Below are 16,734 nucleotides of genomic sequence, written 5' to 3'. Positions count from 1 at the left end.
GTATTATAATGGTGTGTGTGTATAGGGACCCAAAAATGGCATCTGTTAGAAGACATATAATTTCGCATTTTGCATCGCAATATTATGCAAAACCAACTTTTTTTTACCTATTGGTACCTGCTGTTGTGTATTTGGGATCTGCATAAGTCCCGAAAATGTGCGTGCGCCCGCCACTGTAGTCCGCGCTGACACCGTGGTCAATAAGCTCCTTCTTTTTGTTTGTCCTCTTGTTGTGGGGCATTCATCCTCCGCTGTTGTCATTTCTAATACAAAGTAGCGTAAAGTTCTAACTCATATCTGTCAACAGACTCACGATGGAAACGCGCTAAAAACTACCGGTGCAACAAAAATGACGGGGAGAAGACGCTGTCGAAGTGGAGCTACGTAAATAAATCGGATCAAAAAAGTGGCGCGTTTTGATCCGCCACTTTTGACTCACAATGTCAAAAGTGGCGGATACGACATATTCAGATACGAATATGTCGTATCTGACATATTCGTCGTATGTCGTATCTGACATATTCGTCGTATGTCAGATACGGCGAATTCAAGTCGTATCTGACCAACTTGAATTATCTTCAAGTCGGTCAGATATCGACTTGAAGATAATTTATGCAACATTATGACCAAAGAACCAAATGTAGTAAAAAAATCATAAAATGACCCCTTTAATGTGCTTTATAATCCAGTGCGCCTTTTGTATGAAAATAGGCCTGAATAGACCCGCTCTGCTGTGCGCCTTATAATCCAGTGTGCCCAATGGTCTGAAAAATACAGTAAATGCTATTTTGGCCCTTTTTAATTATACAATAAAACAACATTTTCCCTATTAGATGTGTATTTTTTATTTAAAAAAAAAAAATATTATATATGTATGAATGAGCAAAACATAGGGAGAGAAACCACTGTGAGAGAGTTCAAGCATGAAACCACACAAGCAAATGACTTTCATGCACATTGCTCAGCAGGTTAGCGTGCAGTAATGTCAGTGATGCATCCTCTACACACTGTACAGTAAATGTGTAGAGCTTGTGCCTCACCTACACTGTACTTTAGGAAGGTAAATAATAAAAAGCCTTCAGAACACCGATTGTACATGCAGACAATAACAAGTGCCTCTGTGTACTGTACATTCAAATAAAAGCAGTTGCAACGCACACAGAAACCCACATTGTCTTATATGTACTGTTTAGTGTGGCACGATTACAAAAAGAAATACGACAATTGAAGTCTCAACAATTGTTTTTTTTCTAAAAGTCGCTTACCGTAGTGGCCTCAGGGTACGCAGGAGCCTAAGTACTCTGAGCATGCCCAGGATCTTGGTACCAGAATTGGAGAAGAAAGAAACCAGGATGTCGATAACAGATATCATCACTAACATCCCATCCAGAATGTTCCAGCTGCTCCTCAGGTACGACTTATTTCCAAAGCACCAACCCAAAGCCGCAATCTAAACAAAAAACGTTCACAGACAGAAAAATAGGTATGTAGTTAACTTTGTTACAGCCTTGATTCTAAAATTGAATACATTATTTTTTGTCCTCAAAATTCTACACAAAATACCCTATAATGACAATGTGAAAAGGTTTTCTTTTTGAATTTTGCCGATTTATTTAAAATAAAAAAATAAATCACATGTACATAAGTGTTCACAGCATTTGCCCAATACTTGGTTGATGCACATTTGGCAGCAATTACAGCCTCAAGACTTTTTGAATGCGATGCCACAAGCTTGGCACACCTATCTTTGGGTCGCTTCACCCATTCCTCTTTTCTCATTCCTCTTTTCAACACCGTCAGGTTGGATGGAAAGCATTGGTTTTTATCCGGGCTGTCTCTGTACATTGCTGCATTCATCTTAGTCTAGTCAGGGAGGTGACCAAGAACCCGAAGGTCACTCTGTCAGAGATACAGCCTTCCTCTGTGGAGAGAGGAGAACCTTCCAGAAGGACAACCATCTCTGCAAAAATCCACCAATCAGGCCTGTATAGTATAATGACCAGACGGACGCCATTTCTTATTAAAACGTTTCCCAAAATGCAACTGAAAGCTCCTTCGAGTCATACCAAAGACTATAAAAATGGGACCCATTACCTCCCTGCTTGGCACTCAGCATCAAGGGTTGGAATTGGGGGTTAAATCACCAAAATGATTCCCGGGCGCAGCCACCGCTGCTGCCCACTGCTCCCCTCACCTCCCAGGGGGTGATCAAGGGTGATGGGTCAAATGCAGAGAATAATTTCGCCACACCTAGTGTGTGTGTGACAATCATTGGTACTTTAACTTTAACTTTAACTTAGACCATTAGTAACAACATTTTCTGGTCTGATGAGACAAAGATTGAACTATTTGGCGTGAATACCAGACATCATGTTTGGAGGAAACCAGGCACCGCCCATCACCAGTCCAATACTATCCTTACAGTGAAGCATGGTGGTGGCAGCATCATGCTGCGGGGATGGTTTTCAGCAGCAGGAACTGGGAGACCAATTAGGATAGAGGGAAACATGAATGTAGCAATGTACAGAGACATTCTGGACGAAAACCAATGCTTCCCATCCAACCTGATGGAAGTGCTGTAAAGAAGAATGGGCAAACCTGCCCAAAGATAGGTGTGCCAAGCTTGTGGCATCGTATTCAAAAAGACTTGAGGATGTGATTGCTGCCAAAGATGCATCAACAAAGTATTGCTAGTAACCCAACACGTAATTTCTTCCCGGAAGTGAAAACCAGTGGTGATCATGGTTAAGTCTAAACAACCTCGCGCCAACCTATCTCTCCGACCTCCTTCAGCCTTACTGCCCCACCCGATCCTTAAGATCAGCCGATCAGCTGCTGTTGACGGTCCCTGACACAAGGCTGAAGCTTAGAGGTGACAGAGCTTTCGCCGTTGCTGCTCCCAAGCTCTGGAACGACCTACCTCTGAGTATTAGACAAGCCTCCTCTCTTCCTGTTTTTAAATCTCTCTTAAAAACATACTTTTATTCCATGGCTTTTAACACTGAGTGATATCCATCCTGCAATGGCGCCCCATAATACACCTGCTGTGAACCTGTTTTTATGTTTTTATGTTTTTATTTATTAGATTTTTATTTATTTATTTTTTATCGTGTTCTGTTTGTGTTGTGTTGTGTTTGCTCGGTACTCGTTTTATCTTTTAACCTGTCCATTGTACAGCACTTTGGCTACCCCTGTGGTAAATTTTAAATGTGCTTTATAAATAAAGTTGATTTGATTTGATTTGATGGTTGTTGTACAGCAAACAACATGCACACTATCTGAGTACAAAAGAGGCCTAGATCTTCCTGCAAAAAGCACATATGAGCAAAAAAATCCAAGTATGCAATGGAATAGATACCTATACTTTATCGGAAAAAATAGATTTATAAAGTGATAACGATGACGAGTATGTGTTTCTTTCACCAACTTTATCAAAATTTAACTAGAGATGTCAACATTGTGTATGTGTTGAAAGCTTCATTTATGATTGCTGCCTTTGGGAAAAGCTTAACTCGTTTAGGTATTGCTCACATTTTCTTTTTTTTATTTAGACTCACCTTGTTGGTGCTTTACGAAAAATTAAAAATGTGTTTAAGAAATACACATAATATCAAAATATAATTAGGGATGTCCGATAATGGCTTTTTGCCGATATCCGATATTGTCCAACTATTTAATTACCGATACCGATATCAACCGATATATGCAGTCGTGGAATCAACACATTATTATGTCTAATTTGGACAACCAGGTATGGTGAAGATAAGGTACTTTAAAAAAAAATAAAAATAAAATAAGATAAATAAATTAAAAACATTTTCTTGAATAAAAAAGAAAGTAAAACAATATAAAAAGAGTTACATAGAAACTAGTAATTAATGAAAATGTGTAAAATTAACTGTTAAAGGTTAGTACTATTAGTGGACCAGCAGCACGCACAATCATGTGTGCTTACGGACTGTATCCCTTGCAGACTGTATTGATATATATTGATATATAATGTAGGAACCAGAATATTAATAACAGAAAGAAACAACCCTTTTGTGTGAATGAGTGTGAATGAGTGTAAATGGGGGAGGGAGGTTTTTTGGGTTGGTGCACTAATTTTAAGTGTATCTTGTGTTTTTTATGTTGATTTAATAAATTAAAAAAATTAAAAAATTAAAAAAACCATACCGATAATAAAAAAAAAACGATACCGATAATTTCCGATATGACATTTTAACGCATTAATCGGCCGATAATATCGGTAGGCTGATATTATCGGACAGCTCTAAATATAATACTTAAATGGGAAATAATAACCGTATCAAGTATATAAAACGTAGTGATCACTGAAAACTTGTGCATTCTTTGACTCTGCTCCCTTGGACTGGTGTGTGTGCTGCTTTTCTCGTCGTCGTTTCGTAAAAGCTCTCTAGGAACTCTGAAGCAACGTTTATCCTTTTCGCGATTTAAACGGTTCGTACAGCCGGAATGCCAACAAAGGGCATTTTCTCCGAGAAAGGCTAAATGGGGCCTCGTACCCATTGAGAACAGACGCTGGCTTGACCACCACACGTATTCAATGAGCCGGACGTGACGTCATTTTGAATACAAGCATTGGAGCAAAGGCTGTGAATACATGTGATTTAGTTTTTTAGTTTCATATTACTTTATTGTATTATCTTTATTATGACTTTACTGTATTTTCTATAAATGTATCACTCTCCGCAGATATCCTATTGAGATAATTAATGTGTGATTTGTTGAAGTGATGTTTAATATCCCGTGAAATTAGTAGAGCAATTGTTTACTTTGAGTTTAGTGGTAAACGTAAGCGCTTGAAAAGTCCTTTGCTCTGCCCATTATGTCATTATGTCACTTTTTCCCCTTTAAACTAAAAAACAGGTCATACTATTTTTTTTTTTTGCTTCATCCACTATATTGGGAGATGGAGGAGTAAAAGAAGAAAGGAGAAAGATGGAAGGCATATTTTAATGGTGCTCATCAATGCATAGCATACTGTACATGCATAATGTATATGCATATTGTTAATGAATGATCATCAAAGGACCCCTTGCTTTGATTTCACTTAAAGTTGAGAACTTTTGACCACGAAGAGAACCTTAACAATCTATGCCATCTTGTGTATTTCCTTGCATGGGATATAACTCTATCCATCTGAGAAAAAAAAAAATGTTGGGAAAAATTCTACGTTCCATAAAAAGCACCGCATTTGAATTAGGGCTGCAACTATTCATTGGTTATACCCAATTAAAAAAAGAGTAAATTTGTGTTTTGTTGCTTTAATGATTTGTTTAATGTAGACTGCTCCAATACAGTGCACATAAGAACGGTGCATCTAAAGATAAAAGTTAAAGTACCACTGACACACTAGTTGTGTTTAAATTACTCTCTGCATTTGACCAATCCCCTTGTTCCACCCCATGGGAGGGGAGGGGAGCAGTGAGCAGCAGCGGTGGCCGCGCTCGGGAATCATTTTTGGTGATTCAACCCCCAATTCTAACCCTTGATGCTGAGTGCCAAGCAGGGAGGTAATGGGTCCCATTTTTATAGTCTTTGGTATGACTCGGCCGGGGTTTCAACTCACGACCTACCGATCTCAGGGCGGACACCCTAACCGCAAGGCCACATCTACGGGGATGTAGGTTGCGCTGCAGGTGATATGGACTGTGTGTGAGATGGCTCAAAAAAAAGGGAAACGAGAGCATTATAATGTCATATAATGGTTATTGTGACCAAAATGATTATGGTTATTTATTATTATCGCAATATTGTGGAATGTGCTCAAACAGTACTTATAGACACACTGAAATCTTTGGACTAAGTTGTTTTTTTTAATAACTAAAATAAGTAGATTATTAATTTGCATGTTTTGTGTTTCTTATCCTCTGCTGATAGTGTTTTAGTCTTAGTATTGTATTTCGTTAATGGCTTCATTGTTTTATTATACCGGTTTTACTGTAGCACTTTAAGATTTATTTAAAGAAAACGTGAGTAACAAATAAAATTGTTATTATTTTTTTATTTTTTGCTGCGTGTGAACACACCAAAAACACCTGTCTTTTTTCTTTTGAGGAACGATCAGAGACAGCACCGCTTGTAGGTCCAATGTGCACAATTGAATAGCTTAGTTGCTTACACAGTAATTTGTTTCATATAAGTTTGGATTGGGGTATGTTGTTTTTTTAATGGGGAAAACATTAATGTCTCTTGTTTTCATGTTAGCATTTAAGCTAACGAGCTGGCTCCAGACAGTCCATGAGTTTACCTAAGTGCAGTTACCAATTTTGTTTTTTTGATCATTTAAATTTAAAATGGTAATACTAACCATCAAAAATCTGCGTTCAAAGAACTCTGGCTTTCTAGTGATTCCCAGTGCCCAAAAAAAGTCTGCGAGCTATAAAGCGTTTTCTATTCGGTCTCCAGCACTCTGGAATGCCCTACCGGTAACAGTTAGAGATGCTACCTCAGTAGAAGCATTTAAGTCCCATCTTAAAACTCATTTGTATACGCTAGCCTTTACATAGACCCCCCTTATAGACCAGTTGATCTGCCGTCTCTTTTTCTGCTCTGCCCCCCTCTCCTGTGTGGAGAGGTTATTAGGTGACCACAGATGAGCGCTAGCTGTTCAGAGTCGGGACCCGGGGTGGACCACTCATCTGTGCATCAGTTGGGGACGTCTCTGCGCACCGACGAGTCTCCAATCAAGATGATCACCTGCTGGCCCCACTATGGACTGGACTCTCACACTATTATGTTAGATCCACTATGGACTGGACTCTCACACTATTAACTAGATCCACTCGACGTCCCCACATCTGCGGTCCCCTCCAAGGTTTCTCATTGTATCCCATTGGGTTGAGTTTTTTCTTGCCCTGATGTGGGATCTGAGCCGAGGATGACTTTGTGGCTTGTGCAGCCCTTTGAGACACTTGTGATTTAGGGCTATATAAATACACTTTGATCGATTGAGCGGGAGTTTTACTGTGGTTATCATTGTCCTAATTTGTTATTTATTTTACTTAATGAACCAAATATGTAAATATTCTCACATTTATGATAAGGTATAATAGCTTCAGAATAAAAAAATATGTTTTGACAAGACACATCCAGGGATGGCAACTAAAGTGTGTGCATGTGTGTGTGTGTGTGTGTGTGTGTGTGTGTGAGATGTTCTAATATTTGTGTGACCAGTAATCACACAGGGGCCAAAAATAGAGACGGGGTTATGAATGAGTGACACCCATGAACTTCAGCAAGCAGCGCCATTTGAATCCAGGCGAGAGAGTGCAGAGTTTACCATGATGAAACAGCACTGAAAGGGTGCATGTATAATTTGTGTTTACTCTTTGTATGTGTGACCCAGACTCTCATTGGCTTTTTCTCCATTCCAGCCTCACTCCCTCTGCCCTGTTTCTCTTGATGTTTTTTTCAGGGCTTATAGCTTCCACGGGTATTGGGCAGATCAAAATTCTATGAAACTTTGAGTAGTTTCGGTCTGGTTTCTCCATCTCATGTAAATTTATGAGAAAAATAAGGGTGTCACACGGTATTTTCCAGACTGGGGACAGATGATACTGGTCTACGATAGTCAGAAGTTGTTGCATGATGAAACCTTGACCGGGCAACAATGTGAAACAACCAAAGTCAGTGAACGAAGGGAAACCGCAGGATGGAACTTTTTATAACTAAACAAAAAAGGAATCATGGAAACTGATATTAGCAATGCAAAAAAAAAAAAAAAAAAAAAAAAAAAAAAAGGACCAGCAACCTCAAACATTCTGGATCTCATGTTGCAAAATCAATACAATCTTTGCTCTGACTTTGACATCGGCAAACCCCCAACTCAGTTATATAGGGTGCTGAATGTAAAAGTTCATTCATGCTTTTCTAGCAGATATATTTCTCAGATTTACCTCACTTTTCTCAGATTTAGCTCATTTTCATTACAATTAAGTTTAAATTAAATGTTGACTCTAAATCAGGGGTCCCCAAACTTTTTGACTCGTGGGCCGCATTGGGTTAAACAAATTTGGCCGGGGGCCGGGCTGTATATATACAGTATATATATATATATAAATATATAAATATATATACAGGTAAAAGCCAGTAAATTAGAATATTTTGAAAAACTTGATTTATTTCAGTAATTGCACTCAAAAGGTGTAACTTGTACATTATATTTATTCATTGCACACAGACTGATGCATTCAAATGTTTATTTCATTTAATTTTGATGATTTGAAGTGGCAACAAATGAAAATCCAAAATTCCGTGTGTCACAAAATTAGAATATTACTTAAGGCTAATACAAAAAAGGGATTTTTAGAAATGTTGGCCAACTGAAAAGTATGAAAATGAAAAATATGAGCATGTACAATACTCAATACTTGGTTGGAGCTCCTTTTGCCTCAATTACTGCGTTAATGCGGCGTGGCATGGAGTCGATGAGTTTCTGGCACTGCTCAGGTGTTATGAGAGCCCAGGTTGCTCTGATAGTGGCCTTCAACTCTTCTGCGTTTTTGGGTCTGGCATTCTGCATCTTCCTTTTCACAATACCCCACAGATTTTCTATGGGGCTAAGGTCAGGGGAGTTGGCGGGCCAATTTAGAACAGAAATACCATGGTCCGTAAACCAGGCACGGGTAGATTTTGCGCTGTGTGCAGGCGCCAAGTCCTGTTGGAACTTGAAATCTCCATCTCCATAGAGCAGGTCAGCAGCAGGAAGCATGAAGTGCTCTAAAACTTGCTGGTAGACGGCTGCGTTGACCCTGGATCTCAGGAAACAGAGTGGACCGACACCAGCAGATGACATGGCACCCCAAACCATCACTGATGGTGGAAACTTTACACTAGACTTCAGGCAACGTGGATCCTGTGCCTCTCCTGTCTTCCTCCAGACTCTGGGACCTCGATTTCCAAAGGAAATGCAAAATTTGCATGGTTGGGTGATGGTTTGGGGTGCCATGTCATCTGCTGGTGTCGGTCCACTCTGTTTCCTGAGATCCAGGGTCAACGCAGCCGTCTACCAGCAAGTTTTAGAGCACTTCATGCTTCCTGCTGCTGACCTGCTCTATGGAGATGGAGATTTCAAGTTCCAACAGGACTTGGCGCCTGCACACAGCGCAAAATCTACCCGTGCCTGGTTTACGGACCATGGTATTTCTGTTCTAAATTGGCCCGCCAACTCCCCTGACCTTAGCCCCATAGAAAATCTGTGGGGTATTGTGAAAAGGAAGATGCAGAATGCCAGACCCAAAAACGCAGAAGAGTTGAAGGCCACTATTAGAGCAACCTGGGCTCTCATAACACCTGAGCAGTGCCAGAAACTCATCGACTCCATGCCACGCCGCATTAACGCAGTAATTGAGGCAAAAGGAGCTCCAACCAAGTATTGAGTATTGTACATGCTCATATTTTTCATTTTCATACTTTTCAGTTGGCCAACATTTCTAAAAATCCCTTTTTTGTATTAGCCTTAAGTAATATTCTAATTTTGTGACACACGGAATTTTGGATTTTCATTTGTTGCCACTTCAAATCATCAAAATTAAATGAAATAAACATTTGAATGCATCAGTCTGTGTGCAATGAATAAATATAATGTACAAGTTACACCTTTTGAATGCAATTACTGAAATAAATCAAGTTTTTCAAAATATTCTAATTTACTGGCTTTTACCTGTATATACATATATATATATATACATATATATATATATATATATATATATATATATATATATATATATATATATATATATATATATATATATATATATACATATATGCATTGTCTTTTTAATCCGTTTTGACATTTAACATTGTCACGTTATCGATAGGAAAATTCAATTTTAGACAATATGATTTGCCTGAGCAGCTAGGAGACACCGAGAGTAACAAGCGGTAGAAAATGGATTAGAAAGGAAATGGGGACGGCGTGGCGAAGTTGGTAGAGTGGCCGTGCCAGCAATCGGAGAATGGCTGGTTACCATCCTAGTCACATCCGTTGTGTCCTTGGGCAAGACACTTCACCCTTGCTCCTGATGGGTGCTGGTTAGCCCCTTGCATGGCAGTGGAAATACTGTCAAAGCGCTTTGAGTACCTTGAAGGTAGAAAAGCGCTATACAAGTATAACCGCATTTATCAACCCAGTATCATATTTAAAAAAATATATATAATAAATAAATAAATAAATAAAATATTATTTTTTAACTTAGGACTTGCCGTGGGCCGGATTTTGGATGCTGGGGGGCCGTAGTTTGGGGACCCCTGCTCTAAATATTACACATTAACATATTTTTTAAATATGCAACTTTATTGGCATTATTTGTCATTAAGCATCGGTCATGTTTCCTTCTTCCGCAGTCAGAACTGAGAGGCAGAGATATGGGCGTGGCTTTGTGGCTGATAGGCGTCGGATTGGGAGAATATTGACATCCTATAAATATTCATATTTACACTAGGCGAGAGATTTAGCGCTCAGATTTAGGATTTAGGTTGAGATTTAACATTTAGTTTTAGATTTAACATTTAGCGCTCACATTGACATTGAAGATTTATTTTTAAGATTTAGGTTTAGATTGAACAATTAACGCTCATATTTAGATTTGAGATTTAAGAATTAAGTTCAAAGATTTAGGTTAACATTTAAACAATAAGTGCTGACATTTAACATGTTTCACTCACATTTAACATTTAGCGCTCACATTTAGATTCAGGTTTAGATTCAACATTTAGGTTTACTGACCTGAGTTTCTCACATTGTCCACAGGGTGGTGACAATTTGCCACCCGTCAGACCCATGGGTATTTAAATTTAATATGAAAACACCCCACACGGCCAGGTTGCTTATTGAAATTCAATTTGTGCTGTCATCTCGCGGCCCACATTGAAGATGCTGGCGGCAGCATTTTGGCCCACGGACCAGGGTTTGGATACCCTGATCTAAAGGATCAACTCCACGGATGATAGAATTACAAGCAATGGCAAAGAGGAAAATTGGCTTCTAACTCTAGAAACGGAACGTCAATGTATTGCCACAATAAAAAATTACCTGCTGCTCAGTACAATATGAGACAAAACACTTAATACCACAGCAAAATGTGTTAATGTGTTTTTTTGCATTTAAAAACAAATAAAAAAAACAAAAAAAACAACACGTCACTTTTTTATTCTTTAAACAAAATAAAAACACTAAAGCTTAATTTTTCAAAAGTATCATTTAGGTGCAAGCCTAAGTTCACTTAAAACTACTTCCGGGAGAATTCATCGTACCAAATAGTTTCGCCAAAATAAAGTTATTACACGTAACAGAGCTTATAAACTTTTAAAAGTTTTCATGTTTTTTATTTTGTTATTTTACAGGAAAACCAATCTGTCCATGTAAAATTAAAACTCTTTTTCCTTTTCTCTTATTTTTTTTTTTGGCAAGGTTAGCTTATCCAAGGTGGTTTCATACTCACACAGGCTTCCTGTCTATTTTACTTCAGGGCGCTTCAGGGCTCAGTCTGTGCACATTCATGGCCTCACAGAGTCAACATTATAGAACTATTTTTAAAAATGCAAACTTTTCTCATTTCGGGGTTAAACAAATCTGAGGGAGCTACAATAAGGAAGCAGAGCTGTGGGTTGCAGGATCTATATTATGATCTAGTTTGTATATGGTTTAATTAGTACAGTGTTTTTCAACCTTTTCTGAGCCAAGGCACATTTTTTTCATTTCACACCACCAGCAGAAAACATAAAAAAATGAAACTCAGCAGTCAATATTGACAGTAAAAAGTCGTACTCGCAATTGTTGGATATGAATCCAAACCATAACCAACAATGCATTACTATGGCTCTTGTGTCAAAGTAGGTGTACTGTCATGACCTGTCACATCACACTGTGACTTATTTGGAGATTTTGGTGTGTAGTGTTTTAGTTCTTGTCTTGCGCTCCTATTTTGTTGTTGATTGTCATGTCATGTACAGATGTACTTTGTGGACGCCGTCTGCTGCTCCACACGCTGTAAGTCTTTGCTGTCGTCCAGCATTATGTTTTTGTTTACTTTGCAGCCAGCTCAGATTTAGCTTCGTTTAGCATAGCCATCCCTAAGCTTCAATGCCTTTTCTTTGCGGCACTCACCTTTTGTTTATTTTTGGTTTAAGCGTTAGATACATTTTTACCTGCAAACCATCGTCGTCGTTCCCGACATCTACAAAGCAATTAGCTAGCTGCTGCCACCTACTGATGTGGAAGAGTATTACACGGTTACTCTGCCGAGCTCGAGACAGCACAGACACTCAACAACGGCACATTTGCGGATTATAAATACTGGTTTTGCGAAAAAGATTTTGAACCCAATTAGGTGAAATTACATAATCTCCCATGGCACACCAAACAATATCTCACGGTACACAGTGGTTGAAAAACACTGTAGATGTAAAAAAAAAAAAACATGTTATTCATTTGTTCTTTTACTTTAAAAACTAATTATGAAATCTTTTTTTTTAAATAAATTGGTAGACTTGGCGTTAGATATATATGGCATTTGGGAAACTATACGTCATAAAAGCATAACATAGGAATTAATTAAAACGACAGTTTAAACCTGGAATATTTTAATCTACTTGACAGTATTTTGAATGGAAAAAAAAAATGTTCCCAAAGTTCAACAACAATAAAGTCAACCAGCATAACAGACTGATGTTCAGACAGATATATTGACAAATACAGCAGATATAAAGTATATCAATGGCCGCTCTTACCTTTACAGTCATTTCAGTCACAAAGATTGCTGTGAAGATGTAGTTGGACAATGTTAAGAAGATCCGCTCCTGTTAACCAAAACAAAAAGAAAATCATAAAAAATATAAAGTCTGAGCCCAACTGAGCCTGCAATGGGAAAGTCATTTCAACAAACATGTCATAAAAAAAAAACATCTCACAAAAAATCCATTGAACTTAAAAAAAATAATAGCTGTAAGGCAAGTACAAAGCTTAACCTTTACAGTAATCTTTACTCTCCAAGAAAAATGTGGAATTTAGTTATGTTTATGTTTACAATACAGTGCTCCCAAGCCTGCCTCCTGCCTGCAGCAGTGGGATGGGGGCATTTTTTTTTTTTTTTTTACCCAGCTCAAAAAGTACTGACGAGAGGAAGGAAGGATTTAATTTCTTTAGAAGCTGCTGTTTTAACCTCATTCCTTTCTATCAGCGACCCTCCCTGCCTTGTCTCTGAGTCGCAATGTCTGCAAGTGTGTGTAGGTGGCTGTCTTTCCCACGGCCTCCCTTGACCATTGCACATGCTCAGAGGAAGAAGACATCACACACACTGACACAAAGATGGTAGTCCTGCTCGAGGCTCTGGGAATGTCAAAATGTCAAGAATGGACTCACTGGGAATGCTTGCTTGCCTAATGGGGTTTATAAATTTCTGCTTCCAGCCATTCAGTGTAAATATTATAACTATCCAGCGTCCAACAATGACGACATCATATATTCATGTGTTTGTTTTGTGTGTCCTTTTGGGCTTTCATTTCTAAGCTTGAATAAATATAGAAAACAACAATCGAGTTGGAAATACTTTTACAAACTACTGTAGAGGATAGCCAAACATATATTATAATGTCTGTGATCACAGTCACTACAAACTACTCTAGCTACCCAAGTCAAGTACTGTACAAGTAGTAGATAATAGCCTATTTGTCATTATCTTTCATGACTTTGTTTTATTTCCTGTCTAGCCCTCTTACATTGTTTCTATTTCGTGTTTGCCTCCATTTGTCATCACTTCTCTGGTCTGAGTGCTGGCCCCATCACTTGTCCCTGGTTGCCAATCAGGAAGCCTCTCAAGCCAGCCTTGTCAGTAGGACAGTGCCAGACCATTGTCTTGCTTTTTACCTAAACATGCTGCATAGATGTCCCTATGCTTCCTATGCCTCGTTGCTTTTTGTGCACTTCCCTGCTGCACTATTCTTGTTCGGTTTCCCCGAATAAAATGGTTTTTAGTCGCACTTCGCCTGCTATCGCTGCATCCTGGGGTCTGGACCAACACCAAAACGTAACACTACTTATGCCATTTTTTCTGTGCATATTTTTGAGCCGCAGGTAAAAACTATTTATGAATACAGATATTGGGTTAATTAAAAGTGAGGGAAACGTGTTTGTCTTGTTTACTCCTTTATAGGATTTAGTGTACCATATTTTGGAATATAAGGCACACTTAAAATCCTTTAATTTTCTCAAAAATCGACAGTGCTTCTTATGACCCGGTGTGCCTTATACAAAGTATGTATTAGATTCTGGTTGTGCTTATTGTTGTTGCGGTACATGGTGTAATGATACGTGTGACCAGTAGTTGGCAGCCACACATAAGAGATATGTGTGGACTGCCTGTTTAATAAATGACAGGAGCAAGTACCGGTATGCAAGTGAGACCAAAACTTTGATGTTTCATTTAGAACATTACACACAGCGTTTAAAAATCTGTCAGAATGTTTCAGTACAACTTTGGTATGCTACGAAGCTGCACCGCTTGTTGGTTTGTCAGAGCATTACGTTTACCGTTCAACATACTGTGCTTCACCGTACGTATTATTATGGTGTGTGTTTAAGAACCCCAAAATAACAGATTAGGAGACATATTATCTGTCGTTTTGCTTCACAATATTATGCAAAACCAAATGTTCTTACCTATTGGTACTCGCTGTTGTGTATTTGAAAATTTGGGCGCATCCGTCATTGTAGTCCGTGCCCTAGTCAATTAGCTCCTTCTTTTTCTCTATCCTCTTCTTGTGGAAAATTCATCCTCCGCTGTGGCAATTTTAATACAAAGTGGCGTACAGTTCTAACTTAATCTGTCAGTAGACTCGCTATGGAAGCGCTAAAAACTACAACAAAGACTACGAGGAAAAGATGTCAAAGTGAAGCCACCTAAATAATCCTGAAAATGGTCTGTAAAACAATCTATACAACATTTTGACCAAAGAACCACCATTACATGTTATGTGGATCACAATGATGTGTTTTAAATGTAGAAAAATAATATAACCCCTTTAATGCACTTTATGATTAAATAAAAAATAAATAATTAATGAAATTATTAAAAAATAAATAATTAATGAAATTAAACAATGGATGTCCGCTAACTTCTTGCAACTCAACGCCAAGAAAACGGAAATGCTGATTATCGGTCCTGCTAAACACCGACATTTATTTAATAATACCACCTTAACATTTGACAACCAAACAATTACACAAGGCGAATCAGTAAAGAATCTGGGTATCATTTTCGACCCAACTCTCTCGTTTGAAACACACATTAAGAGTGTTACTAAAACGGCCTTCTTTCATCTCCATAATATCGCTAAAATTTGTTCTATTTTATCCACTAGCGACACTGAGATCATTATTCATGCGTTCGTTACGTCTCGTCTCGACTACTGTAACGTATTATTTTCGGGTCTCCAGCATTAAAAGATTACAATTGGTACAAAATGCGGCTGCTAGACTTTTGACAAGAACAAGAAAGTTTGATCATATTATGCCTATACTGGCTCACCTGCACTGGCTTCCTGTGCACTTAAGATGTGAATTTACGGTTTTACTACTTACGTATAAAATACTACACGGTCTAGCTCCGTCCTATTTTGTCGATTGTATTGTACCATATGTACCGGCAAGAAATCTGCGTTCAAAGAACTCCGGCTTATTAGTGATTCCCAGAGCCCAAAAAAAGTCTGCGGGCTATAGAGTGTTTTCTATTCGGGCTCCAGTACTATGGAATGCCCTCCCGGTAACAATTAGAGATGCTACCACAGTAGAAGCATTTAAGTCCCATCTTAAAACTCATTTGCATACTCTAGCCTTTAAATAGACCCCCCTTTTAGACCAGTTGATCTGCCGTTTCTTTTCTTTTCTCCTCTGCTCCCCTCTTCCTTGTGGAGGGGGGGGGGCACAGGTCCGGTGGCCATGGATGAAGTGCTGGCTGTCCAGAGTCGGGACCCGGGGTGGACCGCTCGCCTGTGCATCGGCTGGGAACATCTCTGTGCTGCTGACCCGTCTCCGCTCGGGATGGTTTCCTGCTGGCCCCACTATGGACTGGACTCTTACTATTATGTTGGATCCACTATGGACTGGACTCTCACAATATTATGTCAGACCCACTCGACATCCATTGCATTCGGTCTCCCCTAGAGGGGGGGGGGTTACCCACATATGCGGTCCTCTCCAAGGTTTCTCATAGTCATTCACATCGACGTCCCACTGGGGTGAGTTTTTCCTTGCCCTTATGTGGGCTTTGTACCGAGGATGTCGTTGTGGCTTGTGCAGCCCTTTGAGACACTTGTGCACATTGATTGATTGATTGATAATTTGATGCGCCTTTTGTATGAAAAGAGACCAGTTCATCGACAGCGCGCTTTATAATCTGGTACGCCTTACAATCTGGTGCTCCTTATGGTCCGAAAAATGTGCTAATAGTAAAACCTAAAGCCTCGTAACACAACTTTTTAAAGAAGGAGTGTATTGCATGGTGAAGCGTCATACTGTAATGGGAATATGGCTGCTGTTGTGCCCTGTTGTGTTTCGTATTTAACCTCTCTATCTATCCTCGGTCCCACCACTCTGTGTCTCTATTACAAACCAGCCAGTCAAGACAGATTTCCGTTCCGCAGAGCCTGGGTTCTGTTTGAGGTTTCTTCCCTGGAGGCAGTTTATCCTTGCTCATGTGGGGTTAAGTT

General features: G+C 39.0%; 1 protein-coding gene across 1 annotated transcript in view; it reads right to left on the bottom strand.

The window, feature by feature from the left end:
* cacna1g (calcium channel, voltage-dependent, T type, alpha 1G subunit) overlaps positions 1-16,734 on the bottom strand; it is a 329,783-nt gene that overhangs the window by 107,575 nt on the left and 205,474 nt on the right. Inside the window, exons 20-21 of the mRNA XM_061967247.2 lie at positions 12,760-12,828; positions 1,266-1,450 (exon numbers count right to left, since the gene is read on the bottom strand). Coding sequence (XP_061823231.2) covers positions 1,266-1,450; positions 12,760-12,828 — 254 coding nt within the window. The remainder of the gene's footprint in view (positions 1-1,265; positions 1,451-12,759; positions 12,829-16,734) is intronic.

The sequence above is a fragment of the Nerophis lumbriciformis genome, linkage group LG11, assembly GCF_033978685.3.
Source record: "Nerophis lumbriciformis linkage group LG11, RoL_Nlum_v2.1, whole genome shotgun sequence".
Taxonomy (NCBI): domain Eukaryota; kingdom Metazoa; phylum Chordata; class Actinopteri; order Syngnathiformes; family Syngnathidae; genus Nerophis; species Nerophis lumbriciformis.
This window is presented reverse-complemented; position numbering and strand designations above follow the sequence as displayed.